At 36.0% G+C, this 17595-nt stretch overlaps 1 protein-coding gene across 1 annotated transcript in view; it reads right to left on the bottom strand.

Moving 5' to 3' along the window:
• The window catches only part of adam12b (ADAM metallopeptidase domain 12b), an 85809-nt gene that overhangs the window by 66469 nt on the left and 1745 nt on the right, over positions 1–17595 (bottom strand). The window contains exons 3-4 of the mRNA XM_026229691.1: positions 7336–7442; positions 5254–5327 (exon numbers count right to left, since the gene is read on the bottom strand). Coding sequence (XP_026085476.1) covers positions 5254–5327; positions 7336–7442 — 181 coding nt within the window. The remainder of the gene's footprint in view (positions 1–5253; positions 5328–7335; positions 7443–17595) is intronic.

Genomic DNA, 17595 nt, shown 5'->3' with positions numbered 1-17595 from the left:
CATTTGGCTAATAATTGTAAAGCTGTTTTTCATGTAGCCTAGTTTATCATATTATGTATATTTTTTTTTTGCAAAGCAGTCTATTTTTATGTGCAAAGTTTTTGATAAAAACAAATTATATTTGAATGTATTGTGTGTTTTGTCTTTTTTTTTTTTTTTTTTTTTACATGCAGGTCAGGGAAACGAAACAAACAACCCCATGAATCTCTTTAATAATATCAATACAAATACGTGTTTTTTTTTTTGTTTGTTTTTTTTTTCCTGCGGGACGGGAGAAGACACAAAATCAATGCATCTCTATTATTGTGCGGGAATAAATTGTCAGAGTTTTGCGGGTGCGGGCGGGAGTGGACATACATATTGTGGGAGCGGGCGGGAGTGAAACACATACGTCGCGGGATCGGGCGGTAATGGTCAGAAATTTGGCGGTAGCGGGCGGGAGCGGGATGAAGAAAACAGTCCCGCGCAGGGCTCTACTTCAAAATCACTATTGCACGTGTGCAGGCTGTGTTTAGAAGCACGTTTCTACCAAAACCTGTACAATCTGTCGAAAAAATCAATATAAAGACAACCAGATGTGCAATAATTATAGGCAATTGTTTGTAAACATGTTTGTTTCTGAGCGGACCATCTGCATATGTTTTCGGTAGTATAAATACTAGTAGTCCGCATCTGTGCTGTCCGTTTAGGCGTCCAGATTGCTCATTCAGAAAGTATAACATAGGTTTTATGGATGTATTTAATTCCATGAGCAATAATTATGAGCAATAATAAAAGTGATTCTTGCCCTTTTTTGTTTTGTTTTGCATAATTCTGAAAAAATTTGTGTTGTCCTGTCTTACACTGTCATTAGAAGCTTTGTCAAGGACGCGCTGTTATTATGTTCTCCGTCTCTCTCCTACATTCATGCATTCTACAACCCCTGATTACACTACACACCATGTCATTAATTTTAGCTCGAAGACAGATGAAATAATTGAAGCCTCTGAAAGGAATAATTTGAAACAGATGGAAAGTTCACAAGTGAGTCCACAACTGAATCCATAATTGAATGCGGCACTGTACACCTCATCTCCCACTCTCCTCTTTTCATTGTTTGCTCCAACTCTCTCTCCTTCCATCTTCCTAACCTTGTTTATTGTTCAGCTGTTCAACGGAGCACCAAACAATCAAGGTAAAAGACAGCCTACCACCACAGCAATACATATTGTGTTGAATGTTTAATAACAGAAGTCCATATGAAAGACAGTTTAAATCAGGGGTCACCAAACTCAGTCCTGGAGGTCCGGTGTCCTACAGAGTTTAGCTCCAACCCTAATCAAACATATCTGAACCAGCTAATCAAGGTCAATGGAGGAGAGACTTCGCTATGCTGAATAAACAGCTTTTGTGAGGAAACTTTTGAATTGAACTATTTTTAGAGTTTACACCCTCCAAAATGCTGTTTTTATAAGAGATGTCACTGACTTTTTGCAACAGGTGAGATACAGCTTATGGCATTTCTCATTTATTCCTATGGTATCTGTAAATGGCGACTGAGTATGGCACATCTCTGACTGGAATTCAATGATGTTAAGACTGTAATGTGATTGGTTAAGGCACACGTGATCCAATTTGACCATTACGCTTTCTCCAATAGTACGTATAGCAGACCCTCTCATCTCCCAGTAGTAAGACCATCCCTGTTACTAGGCAGGTGTGTTGAGGCAAGTTGAAGCTAAACTCTGCAGGACTCGACCCTCCAGGACTGAGTTTGGATACCCCTGTATTCTACAATACCTCACACCTTCACCTTACAGCCACAGTGCATAAATTTAAAACATTAAAGGAAAATATAATAATAAATATAATAATAATTTTAAATAAAACTACAATAATAAAAATAAATAAGAATATTTTTGTTGATAAATTATTAAACAAATATGCAAATGAATATAAGAAGCAACAAGAAATTTACAGATGACTCAATCACAACAGGAGAATATATTTGTGTTTACATGTAAAATAAAAAGGCAAGTAAATTAAAGCTGCGGTAGGGAACTTTTGACATTCTAGCGGTTAATAAACAGAACTGCTTGCGTCTTGCGGAAGAACATTGTAGCCGGAACTACTTCTCTCTGTTTATGTCTATGAAGAATCACAAAGGTACTGGGTTACTCCGCCGCGGTATCCCCGAAGCAATCTAAAATAGTCAGAATATAAACACTTATTATAGGTGTACCCTAGTGATTCAGGACAAGCTAAAAACACGGTTTGGAAAATGGATTCATGGTGTACTCACTTATTATATACTTTTTTTCTACATTTTGAACACAAACAAAGTTACAGACCGCAGCTCTGATTGGTTGTTTCTTACCGGGAGCGATGTATTTCTGCAAATGGCAATAGGATCACTGGGAGGAGCCAGAGGAGCTTGAGTTTTTTCACAGATTATCTGTCTCATATTCTACTGTCAGGACATAATGACAGGTTTAATAAATATGTAAAAAATAAATTTTTACAAAAGTTACCTACTGCAGCTTTAAGTTTAATAATATTGTTTTTCCCTTCCAACAGTGTCGCATTGCCGACTGTATCTGTCCGACAAAATCGTTCATCATCTTCAACCTATTATCACATCTAAAATAGGATGAATTATATTCATTATCTAGCATTAATTAACCATTCATATGCTACCTTGTATAGCTTTTTTGATAATCTTATTTAACATTCAATTATTTATTTTAATTAAGTATAGCTTTTTAGATAATCTTATTTAACATTTAATTATTTATTTTTACCTCTAATATAATCTGCAAAGTGTCAGTTTTTTTTTTTTTTTCAGAGAAAGGGCCCACTGTCAAAAGCTTTAAAAATAACTGCTTTAGAAAAACACTTATTTCTAATTTATCTATAGCCTGATGTTTAAAGGTTACTACAGGTGTGCATATTTGTGTGTGATTGTATCAGGTGTTGAAGCAGAATCACAGGGCCAGTCTAATAGTCCTCTGCTAATAGTGTGTCTCTCTTTCTCCTGGACTCAGTTCATTAGTTTTACTTCAGCTTGACACCTAACATCAGAGAAGAGAGTCAATGATGTCATTCTCACATGAACAAGGACCCTCTTCCCTGTCCATTCATTTGAAATGAGTCCAAGTTTCTATGGTAATGTTAGCAGTCTTCAAAGTATGATATGTTTGTTGTGAGGTTAGACAAATTTCAGAGAAAAATGGGAATGCTATCAAATGCATTGTCAAAGCATCTAGAGTGAATAAATTAGATCCTTGGTTTGATTGTGGCGTGGAAAGATAAACACTGGCTGTTTTATTTGTCGAGGTGTTGCCACTTATTTATCTGTCATTAATATGCAGTGAATCACTTTGCATGTCTAGGAATGGACAATTCTTTGTAAAAAGGCTTATATTAAAAACGGTGAAGCTGCATAACCATGCAAATATGTTTGTATTGTAGTGTCTTGACTGTGATGATTACTGTAATGATGAACACTCAAAGCTACATTGTCCTTCTTGAGAAATGAGTGTCTGTCCTCTGTGTTGGGCTTTTATATATCTGGATGAGTGATGTTTTTTTGTTGTGTTGTTGCTGTGGGAAAGAGTTGAACTAAGCTTAATGTACAGAGTAGGTCAGTTTGTATCAAACATCTCTGGAGTTTCTTTGTTGGTTTGTCGATAATTTATTTATTTCAGTCTGTCTCTCTTTTGCTCTGTTCTTTCCCATACAGAAATGTTATAAATGATCTACATTGCCCTATATCGAGAGTGCTATGTGTAGAAAATGCTGCTCCACGTGAACATGCACAGGTGATGGAGATTTACAGCTGATTACAGAACCGGCAAGATGCGTATTAAATATTGCATGCGATTTATCGTGCAGCCCTAACATACATACATAAACATTAATATTTATATGGGCTAGATGTACAGTGCAAAGCATAAATGAGTATACTTCCTCTGAATAAATATGAAAGATGTATTTTCTTAAAGATCACTAATATGATTCATGGAAAGATGGAAAAATTTAAACACATTAAACATATACTTAATAAAAACAACAAAATGTAATCCGATATTTTCTGTAAGATAATTGAATTAGCCAATTTTGTTTAAATGAAGGACTGCAGAAAGGAGTACACCCTAGATTTAATTCAGAAAATGTATAATATTTTAAATGTATAATATGTCCTCCAGAACTTAAAGTTTCTGCTCTTACTCTTCTTGGCACTGAGTGTACAAGTTAATGACAAATTTTCACATCTGTCCTGTTAAACTCCTGGACAACCTCCTGAAATGCTCTGCTCTTTAATGGGGAGTGTTGCTCAGCTCGTCTCTACAGAATCCCCATCAGCTGATAAAGAGCATTAAGATTGACTGAAATATATGTCCACTGAAGGATTTTCACCTTGGGAGAATGAGTATCTTCATTGTCATGCTGAAAAAATGCTCAATAATACAGAGAATGAGGGCAGGGTAGCATCTTCTGTTTCAAGTTTTTGTATTACATCACACAGTAGTGTGTGAATTCATTGCAGCATTGATAAAGCACAACAACCTCACACCTTCAGCACTTATTTATCCTTATATAAAAGCTTTACTACCACTGAACGTCATGGGTTCCAAGCACTTCTCCCTGTACTCTGAACAACACCAGAACAGACCGGAAATTACTTGTCTTTAATAGTTTTGGTTCAATATACCTATACAAACCTATAAAAAACATTTTTTTGTAACTTTCAGGAGGGTTTACTCATTTTTACAAACAAAATTGTACCACTTTGATAAGAAAATCTTATTTTGTTAAATAATTTTTCGCATTCTTCTTTGGTAACTGATCAAGCAGGCTTGTTAGAACATTATAACATTATCCACTGTATGTGTCATGAAATCCTTCCATTTTCTAATAGATGTTTTAATTTCATACATGTTCTTTACTTCATATGACAATATGTACATATGACAATAAGGACACAAAAGCACCATGGAGGTATCATAAATTTGATTCATACGACTTATGCACTATATTACTACTACATTGTAAAGGATGTAAGTAAATGATGACAGAATTTAAATTTTTGGGTGAACTATCCCTTTACATTAAGTTACTCAGTAACTACCGTTTTGTTTCGATGAGACAGGATTAGGATTTGGAAGTGTTCAGTCATCCTACTAGAGCTAGATCATGTGGTTTTGTAATAACTCTGTATCTGATTATGTATATGGCAATTTGAGAGTCATGAGAGTTGTAAGGAAGACTTACTGGTTCTTTTCCACAGTTAAAATCAGCTGTTGTCCTTCTGCTTTGATCAGGATTCGCAGCGAAGCAGGAGGCGTCTAAATAAAAAAAATAAAAAAATCACTTCATGTCCTGTTTTCCTGTTTCAACCAATTTATTCTAAACCCTGCATCTTCCCCATTGAAGTACACACACACAGCCTTCACACCTTTGAAAGACTCCGGATTTGATCCAGCACACCAGACAGAGCCATAGAGCCAAAAAGAAGCCTTCCAACTGTCATTTTGCACATAATAAAGTGTCAAGCACTCTGCACAGGGACATGGCTGATGGGTTCATGTTCAGCCACTGCATTATTATTCTCTTGACTCTTTCAAAGACATAAGGGATATGAACCGACCTGCACACACAAATGTCATTTAAGCAAAAAATGTGTCTTGACAAATAACAAAAAACAAGCTAGCAGTGAAACCAGGTGTGTTTAAGTGAGTGGATCTTGGCGAATTGTGGTGGACATCTATGAGGTATCTGCTCCCTGTGTTCATTCAAAGTGGATATTTTATATTTCTTTTGCTTGCCTATATGAGACAATATGCTGAATGCTTCTTTTTCACAGCCTAAATTTGTTGTATCTTTATCGTTTTCTGCTTATGTAGTTGATTTTAGTGCTGCATTATTACATTGATTTACATCTTAATTTGCTTCAAAAAGTATAATGGTAATACCATTCATTTTATTTTACAATAAAACATTATTATTACAATATATTTCTAATTTTGTGTAATATTTTAATAAATATTATTTACATTAAATCTTATTTTAGAGTCATGTTGAATGGGTCAAAAACAGTGGGAATGTGGCCTATAAAAACTTCAAAGTCATTTAGCAGTTTAAAAAAATTATTATATTATGTGGATCTCAAACATTCTGGAATGGTTCATTATTTCCAACTATTTCCATTAGTTTTTTAGTAAGGATTGGAGGTGATTCTGTTTCTTTGAAGGCAACATGAAATCAAATTTGACAATTCTTATTTTTTATGGAACATTGTAGTGCTTATTAAGTCTTAGAAATGTGTGTTTCAAATATGATGCAAAAGGCTTTATAGGGTTAAAAAATGCACGTGTGCACACAGATCCTGAAATATTTCTGAATAACTCAGTTTAAGAATAACTTAATCTTTCCCTTTATTATAATAGAATGACCATCTACTTTTCCTTGCTAAACAGCTGATAGAGCATATCTTCCTCCCTCACTTCAGCTGTGATATGACTTTGGGCCATCAGTCAGGCCACTCGTGGCGCAGACCGAAAGTCCTTTATTCGGAGTGGAATTTCCTGCCTGAAATACGCTACCTACCCTTACTACAACCTCTGTCTCCACCTGTAAATGTTTAATCACAATTACCTTGAAAAGCAAAGCAAAGCCAACCATTCTCTAGCACTGCATTTTTATTACATACAAATCTTTTCCTTATCAATGCATTAAAGACATTTCCAATTATTCAGACAGTTATGAAAAGATATGGGTCTCGAGTTTCCGATGCCTAAGCCTCTGTGCAAACATGAATTCACTGCAAAATGGGCAGTGAAATGGCCTCTAAGAGCCATTGCTCTGAGCTACTGAAGGCGTTATATTCACTGGAGCTCGAGTAACTCAGTGTGGAGGCTGGAATCAATTAAGCCTTAATGACAAAGGCCCCGTGACTTTTTGTGACAATGTCGCCACGGCTTCAGGCAGTTAATCTAATCGAATGTACTCCAAAACAGTTTTCGAGATTCATCACCTCATCACTCAGCCTCCGTGCCTCTGGTGCTGTTTGGCAGTCAGGCCTTTCAATCATTTTCACAAATGACCCTTTTAGAGCTAAAAGGCTGTGGTTTAATAATGATACTGAATATGGTGGTCATACATTGTAAACTAATTTGTACCTTAGTTCTATGTTATACAATTTCGAACTGAAGTGAACTTTTACTGGACTCAATATACAGCATTATCCATCTGAATAGAGTATATGTAACTCAATGCTATTCAAAATCAAAAACTCAAATGTGAAAATATGTGAAAATAAATGATTCATCAACAATATACAGTGTTCTTTCTTACTCTGGAGCGGAGCCAGCTGATTGGTCGCTGCTCTTTTCCTTCCAGCAGTAGCGGTACCATGGTGTCGTAGTATTCCAGTTTGTTGAGCACACTTTTTAGTTGCCTCCCTGCAACAAGCAACAATAACAAAAAAAGCTCCCATTAGTATTGCAGTGAGGTACTGTACCAGTGACACGATATGTGATGCAGCTCGCTCTCTCTCTCTCTCTCTCTGTGTGTATGTGTGTGTGTGTGTGAGAGTGAGTAATGGAGGCAAGAATTTCAAATGACCAACAGTTAAAGGTGGAATTATAAGCTAAAGAATTGGGACCAGCATGAAGAGATGGGGAGATAAAGGCCATTCACTTAATATAATTTGTAGTTAAGTTAAATTTAATTTAAATTTAACTTATGGGTTCCCGCTGGATTGCTTATGGGATTTTATGATGGTATTTTTCAATTTAAATATAAAATACATTTTCGGTTTAAAGATGCACTATATTGGGTATTTAGTTTAAAAATAAACAAAATTCTAGCATTCCATGGTAGTGTTATCTCAATTCACTGTGCTTAGCCTACAATAATGATACACAGTATAGTGGTCAGTCACATTCACTAATACACCAATAATAAAAAAAAGTCAGCATATCACAATACCTAAACTATTTTTTCCCCATAATATAAATTACAGTCTTCCCACGAAAAAAAAAAAAACTACTTTTTGATACTATTTGCATTATTTTGAGATGTAAGTTGCTAACACATTTCTACATATAGTATGAATTACAGTGGTTGTTACATCATGACATAAACCCACATTCTTCTTGAGCACAGAGAAAGTATTTCCGCTATTTTCAAATATTAATAGTAGCTCATGTATTCAACAACTGATAAAAAAGATTCTGTGTAAAGAAAAGGAGGTTGAATGACAGTTGACTGCTGTCTTCCATTCAACTCAGAAAGTCAGAATTTTTACTGTCATACGTGCAAATGTGCAACAGAACAGCACATGATGTCTGAAATTTCCATTTATAAACTCATAAGGGAACTCTGACAGATGAAGATGATGTGACATGAAAATGACAGCACTCTGAGATGTACACTGTTTATTAAATTATATGCACTTTTATGTGCATACAATGATGAATCAAAGGAATGCTCAATAAATTAGCATTCCAGGTTGGGCTACAATATAACTGAAAACTTTTTCATGACGTATGAAAAAGAATGCAGTATATGAATAAGTAAAGCCCATGTAATAATTTGGCATCAGTATTTTTTAAATACAATGGGGTGCAATGAGGTCTCCAACAGTTTGAGGCCACTGATGAATATGTTTCTGTTTTGGTCTTTTTTATTACAAAATGTCATGCTTTTTCTCAAACAAGCATGTACTGAGAAGAATGATAAACTTGGCTTGACTGGGTTCTGTGTTTCGTGCGTCATCAGTCTAAATCAAAAGTCTTCTCTCTTTCCTCTCCCCTCAGAGAAAACATTGTGCCCCCACAGAGCCAAAGCATTCCATCCTCAGCTGAACCTCAACACTACGGCATCCATTATGAATGAGTGTGACAGACACAGAGAGAGAGCAAGAAATGATGAGGAGCTGTAAAAGAGACATAGACAGCACAACATGTTTTTTTTTTCTCAGCTCTCTGAGGGTCATTAACCCTCCCTTATTTCTTTATCTCCCTGACTGTGACTCACATATATATATATATATATATATATATATATATATATATATATATATATATATATATATATATATATATACAGTATTGTTCAAAATAATAGCAGTACAATGTGACTAACCAGAATAATCAAGGTTTTTCGTATATTTTTTTATTGCTACGTGGCAAACAAGTTACCAGTAGGTTCAGTAGATTGTCAGAAAACAAATGAGACCCAGCATTCATGATATGCACGCTCTTAAGGCTGTGTAATTGGGCAATTAGTTGAATTAGTTGAAAGGGGTGTGTTCAAAAAAATAGCAGTGTGGCATTCAATCACTGAGGTCATCAATTTTGTGAAGAAACAGGTGTGAATCAGGTGGCCCCTATTTAAGGATGAAGCCAACACTTGTTGAACATGCATTTGAAAGCTGAGGAAAATGGGTCGTTCAAGACATTGTTCAGAAGAACAGCGTACTTTGATTAAAAAGTTGATTAGAGAGGGGAAAACCTATAAAGAGGTGCAAAAAATGATAGGCTGTTCAGCTAAAATGATCTCCAATGCCTTAAAATGGAGAGCAAAACCAGAGAGACGTGGAAGAAAACGGAAGACAACCATCAAAATGGATAGAAGAATAACTAGAATGGCAAAGGCTCAGCCAATGATCACCTCCAGGATGATCAAAGACAGTCTGGAGTTACCTGTAAGTACTGTGACAGTTAGAAGACGTCTGTGTGAAGCTAATCTATTTTCAAGAATCCCCCGCAAAGTCCCTCTGTTAAAAAAAAGGCATGTGCAGAAGAGGTTACAATTTGCCAAAGAACACATCAACTGGCCTAAAGAGAAATGGAGGAACATTTTGTGGACTGATGAGAGTAAAATTGTTCTTTTTGGGTCCAAGGGCCACAGGCAGTTTGTGAGACGACCCCCAAACTCTGAATTCAAGCCACAGTACACAGTGAAGACAGTGAAGCATGGAGGTGCAAGCATCATGATATGGGCATGTTTCTCCTACTATGGTGTTGGGCCTATTTATCGCATACCAGGGATCATGGATCAGTTTGCATATGTTAAAATACTTGAAGAGGTCATGTTGCCCTATGCTGAAGAGGACATGCCCTTGAAATGGTTGTTTCAACAAGACAATGACCCAAAACACACTAGTAAACGGGCAAAGTCTTGGTTCCAAACCAACAAAATTAATGTTATGGAGTGGCCAGCCCAATCTCCAGACCTTAATCCAATTGAGAACTTGTGGGGTGATATCAAAAATGCTGTTTCTGAAGCAAAACCAAGAAATGTGAATGAATTGTGGAATGTTGTTAAAGAATCATGGAGTGGAATAACAGCTGAGAGGTGCCACAAGTTGGTTGACTCCATGCCACACAGATGTCAAGCAGTTTTAAAAAACTGTGGTCATACAACTAAATATTAGTTTAGTGATTCACAGGATTGCTAAATCCCAGAAAAAAAAAAATGTTTGTACAAAATAGTTTTGAGTTTGTACAGTCAAAGGTAGACACTGCTATTTTTTTGAACACACCCCTTTCAACTAATTGCCCAATTGCACAGCCTTAAGAGCGTGCATATCATGAATGCTGGGTCTTGTTTGTTTTCTGACAATCTACTGAACCTACTGGTAACTTGTTTGCCACGTAGCAATAAAAAATATACTAAAAACCTTGATTATTCTGGTTAGTCACATTGTACTGCTATTATTTTGAACAATACTGTATATATATATATATATATATATATATATAATTTTTTTATATATTTCTTTTATATTTTTTTATAAGAAACAATAGTGTTAATATTCTTTTTATATTTGTTATATTTATAATTAGAAAGTTCTCTGGAAAACTTGGTCTAATTTGTCACACTGAAGTATTATGTAATAATTTATAAAAACTTTTTTATCAAATAAATGAAGCCTTGGTTAGCAAAAGAGGCTTCTTTCAAAAACAAAACAAAATGAGAGTCATGCCAATAGTATGCCATAGAAAACATATATACTCAGTGAGAATCTTGTCAGCTCATAATAATACATATTTGGTCTGCAGGGCACACTGGGCTCATAGCTTTGCACTGCTGGTTTGTCAGACACCCATTATTACCTAGGATTCAGCATTCTGAAGGAGACACGAAGTGGCAAAGCACTCTGGAAACTTCTTTTCTCCCCAGTTGGAAGCTATCACTCAATCACTTCAATGTTTGTGCACATCGTGTCATTTTGGATATAATTTATAGCACACCAGCACACATATGCACAAACCCCCACACTTTCTTTACCCAGACACAATTTCCTGTTTGTCATTATAATTCTCCTCCTGCTCTATTTGTCCAAGAAGGATTCAATTCAGAAAGAGGCTTTGCACACTAGAACAAAGCTAACATTTTTGGGTTATCGTGAAGTGAGTAATGAAATTAAATTGAAAGACATTGCATTAGAGACATCTTTTAAGCCCCTTTCACACTGCGATTCCGGCAAATAACGGGTAAAGTGTTCCGGCAATTGTTCCCGGTTTGCTAGATTTTGCACTTTCACACTGCCAGTGATTACCCGGGATATGTGCGTGCTTTCACACAGAACCCGTGAAGATCCTGTAACGACACATGACATCAGGGCGTGACGTGCAATGTACGAGTCGAAAACACTAGGCACCTTTTACTTTCACTGAAGCAAGCAGAATCAATCAATCCAGGGACGTGTTTGCTTTCACACAGAAGGCGATCCGGCAGTGTTCCGGCAATTTGCCAGGTCCGACGTGCAGTGTGAAAGGGGCTTTATTGTATTGTATTTAAGACATCTGCTATCTATGTGTATCTGTTAACAATAAATAAACTAAAGACACACATGGATAGATGAATAAATAATATACTGAATCAATGACTCCTAAATACTGCACCAAAACTACACTTGAAAAATGGCATCAGATAATGTGCTTTAACCCTATAAATTAACCTATAACCCTATAACCCCAACAGAACTAACAAATATTGCTACAAGTGTGATTGCATCATATAACATTAGGTGTTAATAATGTTCATCGTCTGGTTGACTGTCTTTTTCTGAAAATTTTTCTGAAAAATCCTGTCATATGCACACAAACTGACAGTCACCACTTATAAGCTACTACTAAATATTGTAGAAACGTAATTTTCTGTAAAGTTGTTTTGTAATGATGTGTATCGTGAATTAAGTGAATTGCAAATTGAATTTAATAAATTCTACTGTATCATATTTAATTTCAAGTCACACACCATATCAGCAAAATTACCAGAGCTCAGATTTCATTTTCAGCAGTATTCTCACACCATTCTGTAAATATCAATGTTTTTGCATATAGTGTCCAACTCTGGTAAAACTTTCCCTGCATCTAAATAGAGTGCAACACAAGGGTTCTGGAAGTAAACATCCCATTCACTTTCGCCACACAAATAGGTTTAAAAAAATAAAATATATAATATAAATATAAATTATATATAGTATAAATTCCCAAAATGGACCTACCATGAGCTCTGCAAGTTATTAAATCAATGGTATGTATATGCTTCAGTTAAAATTGTTAGCAACATTAGCCCCATTTCCACAGCATGAACTTTCTACAGGAACTAGGGTCTTTGGGCCAGATCTAAATAAAGTTCCAGGTAAAAATTCTGAGTGTTTATTTACACTATGTGCAAATTTTAGGCTATAAAGACAAACTCCACCCACAAACATGTGATTGGGCTGGTCAACACGATAAAAGACGGCTGTCAATCAACAGCTTTAGTGGTGTAGATAGTTAAGCGTGCGCTAACTTTTCCTTCTTTTTTTCTGTCCTTCCCTCTATGCCCATGTCATGTTCAAGCTATCTGAAGCAAGACCTGATGGCTTGACCAGATTTATTAGTCTAGTGTCAAAGTGAAACCCCAGAGAATGTGGGTGTGTGCATATGCGCATGCGCAAACAGATACGTTTTATTGAACATAATGACGGTCCATTGAGGCTTCTAACTAAATACAGCACTGATAGCAGCAGGCCAAACAATTCATCAGTTCATTATCTAAAGAGCTTGAGTGCTTTATAGATGTTCTGTTCGATAGGTTTGGGGCCAAAGAGAGTTTATAAACCAAAGTTCTACGATATAATCATTTTTAAAACACATACCATAAATGCAAAAATTAGATGTTGCTGCTCAGAAAATTATTTGTTTAACTTTTGTCATATTCTCTTTATTGATACAAAGCCCTATACATACATATACAGACTACAAAGGAAAAGTCTAAGATGTTTAGCAGCTTTTATGTGAAAATTTTATTTACGTGTGAAAATCGCTGCACGTAAATGTAAATGGTGTAGGGGCAAGTCATGGCCTGGTGGTTAGAAAGTTTGACTCCTAACCCTAGGGTTGTGGGTTTGAGTCTCGGGCTGGCAATACCACATCTTAGGTGCCGTTGAGCTCTGGGTGTGTGTGCACTTTGGATGGGTTAAATGCAGAGCACAAATTCTGAGTATGGGTCACCACACTTGGAGCGACAGGGCCAGTTTTTAAGAAAAATAAACAACTTTAAGTAAACTAATTCCAGTCACATTACAACAAAAAAGCTCAAAAGTACTTTGTCATTATGTCCATGTAAAGCATAAGTTTCTTCGGTATTGTGACATATTTGTGAGAAAAGAATTTCAATTTTCAATTTTGATTTCATGTGGACTGGAAGCACCAAAAATGTACAGATATATTTGACATCCGTTCTCCTGCTCTAAATATCTATTTAAAGATAGAGGGGTCTAATAGTCAAACACACTGTCAAACATACTGGATAGAGCTTCAATATCTAAAAGCTTAGTCCTACTTTATTATGAATCACTAGGGGTCAGCAGCACACTTAGGCTCTGAGGATCATATTACTTCCTGTTATTTACTTATTTTGAGTTAGATCAGACCAAAACAATGATCTGTTAGCGTGAGACTCACTGACAAAATCACTGACTCATAAGATCAATAACTGCAGCAAATATTACATTTTACAATTTCAAATGTTTCAACTGAATCGGAGCATTGCATTGCTGTATCTGTATCAGGCAAGAAACAGAATGTTTAAAAAAAGAGAAGTGTGCCTGAATTCACAGCTCATAATAAAGTAGTTGTACCCAAATGACTTACATTTTCCAGTGTGATTCTGAAGTGCGTCTGTATTAAACTTTACAATCCCATGAAGTCAGAGGAGAGGAGTTTTGAATTGCAGTGAAGTGACACAAAATGACAACATGACCAATGCAACACATCCAGATTTTATTTCATACTACACATGGTTTTCAAAGTAATTGCTTATTCAAGTACCTACTCAAATAGTATGTGATTTCACCCAAATAATCAGTTCAAAATAATAATTTGTTCAGGACGTGGACATCAGAGTGTGTCTCTGCTGTGCCTCAGGCAAATCATAGAAAAAAATCAGTTCAAAATAATAATTTGCTCATGCAATGAATATCAGAGTGGTGTCAATTTCTTCACTTCAAAACAAAATTTTCTGAAATGTAGTGGAGTAAAAAGTAAGATATTATTCTTTAAAATTATAAAAGTAAAAGTTAAAAAAAAATGCTACTTCAATGCCATATCAAGCACAAGTGCATGGTAAGTATGTTTTAATGCATATTTTTGAGCAAATACTCTTGCTTGCTTATAATATTTATTTATGTAAAACCGTAAGTTATGCAAATAACCAGATCTGCATAATTCCTTTAGCAAAACCAATCACTTTAAGAATACACTGTGATCAGCGGGCACAGTTTAGTCTCACTTAATCGCTTTCCAGCTCACATAACCTCTCACCAGTCACTTCCAAAGCATCTCAAAATCAGACGGACTTTCTTCTACCTGTGTCTTCAGGTTTCTAAGTGGATGAGTTGAATACATTAGTTCTCACCTAACAGCCTGAAAAAGCAGTGTCAGCACTTTGAGAGTCAGCTGCTGAAACGAGATGAGAGGTGAGAGACTGAAAGAGGAAAGCGCAATAGTGAGTGAGAGAACTGGAGTCGGGAGATTAAGTGTGTGTGTCAGATAGAAAGAGTGAGTGTGTTGCTAAATGGCTAATGTGAGTGTGATGGTATGAATGAAGAGAGATTACTGACTGAGAGAATCTATAGACTTTCTGACCTTGCCTTAATAATCTCTTTCTTTGGCTCTGCCTGTCATTCTCTCACTCTCTGAGCTCGAACTGGTATCGATGTGTAGCTGCAGATTATGATTTTGAGGCTCTCTGATGGGGAAAGAAATAAGAGTTTGGAAGATCGACAGCTTACGTAAATGGTTGAGGTTAACTATGAGTGGCATCTTATGGTTTATTAGCCTCTTTAAACAGTGGCCCTTTGGTTTAAGGGCTCCTGCTGTTCATTGTTCTCTTCAGAAACACATTTATCCTGGGGCATATTTATAAATCTGAAACACTGTTTTTTTTATATATAAACTAATATACGACAGTATTCATAGCCACATTTGAATTATGCTTGTAGTATAACATATTCATCTAAAAATTTGCAAGATGGCAGGAAAACTGACAGACAGACAGACAGAGAGATTAATAGATAGATCTACTTGATTCATAAATAATCTAAATATAACCAAATTCGGACTCAAATGACAATATTCTTGCAGGTGTAAACATGTTCACTTGTCAATTCAGTTGGTCACAAATTTTTTGACACTTGCATTTGGTCACATATGTTCTTCACATAATGAAGAATCAAATAGACTACAATGTAAAGTATATATTTTATCAACTAAATATACATCAAATAAATATTCATACAACACATTTCTAAACAAATGCAACACATTCACAAATACATATACTAAATTTTGAAGACAGCATAGCTGTCTAATATGTCCGACATTTAGCCATGTTTGCACACCTAAAGAAAATGGCATGCACAATGACAGCAAAAGACTAATGAGTTTAGAGAGCTTCCCACCTGACTGCACAAACTGATCCCTATTGTCTGAGCCAAAATCAATAAGTTTGTTTTTCTGCCAATCAGTGAATAACAGAGAGAGAGAGAGAGAGAGTGTGTGTGTGTGTGTGTGCTCGTTTTTGTGACATATCAGCACACAACTCTGTTTAATGACATTTGTATGACACAGGTATTACAAGGAGAGGGTGACTTATGAGGACATAACCCATGTCCCCATTTTTCAAAGCGCTTATAAACCATACATAGTGAGTTTTTTGAGAAAGTAAAAATGCAGTAAAAAGTTTCCTGTGAGGCTTAGGGTTAGGTGTAGGGTTAGTGTAAGGCCATAGAATATACAGTTTGTACAGTATAAAAACCATTATGCCTATGGGATGTCCCCACTTTTCACAAAAACAAACGTGTGTGTGTGTGTGTGTGTGTGTGTGGCATTGAGTTTTGGATCAATACAGAGAACAACAGGGGTCTGGTTAAACATGTCAAAACTATTTCAGAAAAAGTGAAAGTGGTCTCAGTACAGCTCCTTATACTATAACACCAAAAGTTGAGATTAACATAATACTGAATGCATCTACCTTACATTAATCAACAAGAGATATTTGATCATCATCTAAATTTGGATGATTGGCTTATGTGTGTTAGTATGTCACTCTCCAGGAGGTAAAACCAGACCCCTCATGGCCACCATCTCAAGAGGGTTTAGAAAAACTGTGTCTAAGTTTGGTATTCACGTCACCCCAACCTTCAACAGAAAACATTATCCAAAAAACACTATATGAGTGTCTCTATCATTTCTCACATGAAAAACAAACATACACAGGAATGGAACTGCAGGTTTCAACAGAAATCCCCACCAAATCTATCACTATTTTATCAATAAGTTCCTCCTCTGTCAGAATTGACTAGGGTTGGTCACATTCCACTGACTTCCATTGATACGAATGTGAATGCGGGAGACAGGAAACGCAAGTTTATGTGAATTTCACTGGATTCCAAGTTTGGAGAACTCTGCAAATTCGAATCGTGTGAAGATGTGTGACCAACAGAAGACTGATACGCTGTGACCTCATACCTGAATTAAAAGAATGCAAACAGGATTGCATTATTGCAGTACGGTGGAATAGACTGTATATTTTTACACTGATAGCATCATTTACTTCCACATGCTGTATTGTTTTAGTATCAGATTTACAGAACGGATTATGAAAATCATACACAATCATGCAAAACAGCACAAACATGCCTCAAAAACCCTGAATGCAATTTTGTGGACTGGTTCAGAAACGCTGTGGTGTGGAGTATGTTGCAGATTACTATAATCTGGCCTACTTTGCTGAAATTGCATAGCATTGATGTACTACTGTGATCCAAACATCTGAATGATTCAATGATTTACTCTCAAGACAGTCACTTGATGCCACTCACTGGTGGGTTTAGTTTCATATTTATCATCATCATACACACCCATACACACAAAGACAAAAATCAAGTAACTTTAAAAAATAAAAGGCATATAAGAAACAGACTGTTCACATGTCCCTTTTGTTTGTATTCTGTTTCATTTGCTGTGATCAAAGTGAGAGTTTGGAGAGTCTTCTGCAATCACAGCTCAAATACGCATTATCATACTGCCTTTGCTGTAATTACTGTCT

This window comes from Carassius auratus, chromosome 42, assembly GCF_003368295.1.
Source record: "Carassius auratus strain Wakin chromosome 42, ASM336829v1, whole genome shotgun sequence".
NCBI lineage: Eukaryota > Metazoa > Chordata > Actinopteri > Cypriniformes > Cyprinidae > Carassius > Carassius auratus.
The sequence above is the reverse complement of the archived record's forward strand: the minus strand, read 5'-3'. Positions and strand labels throughout refer to the sequence as shown.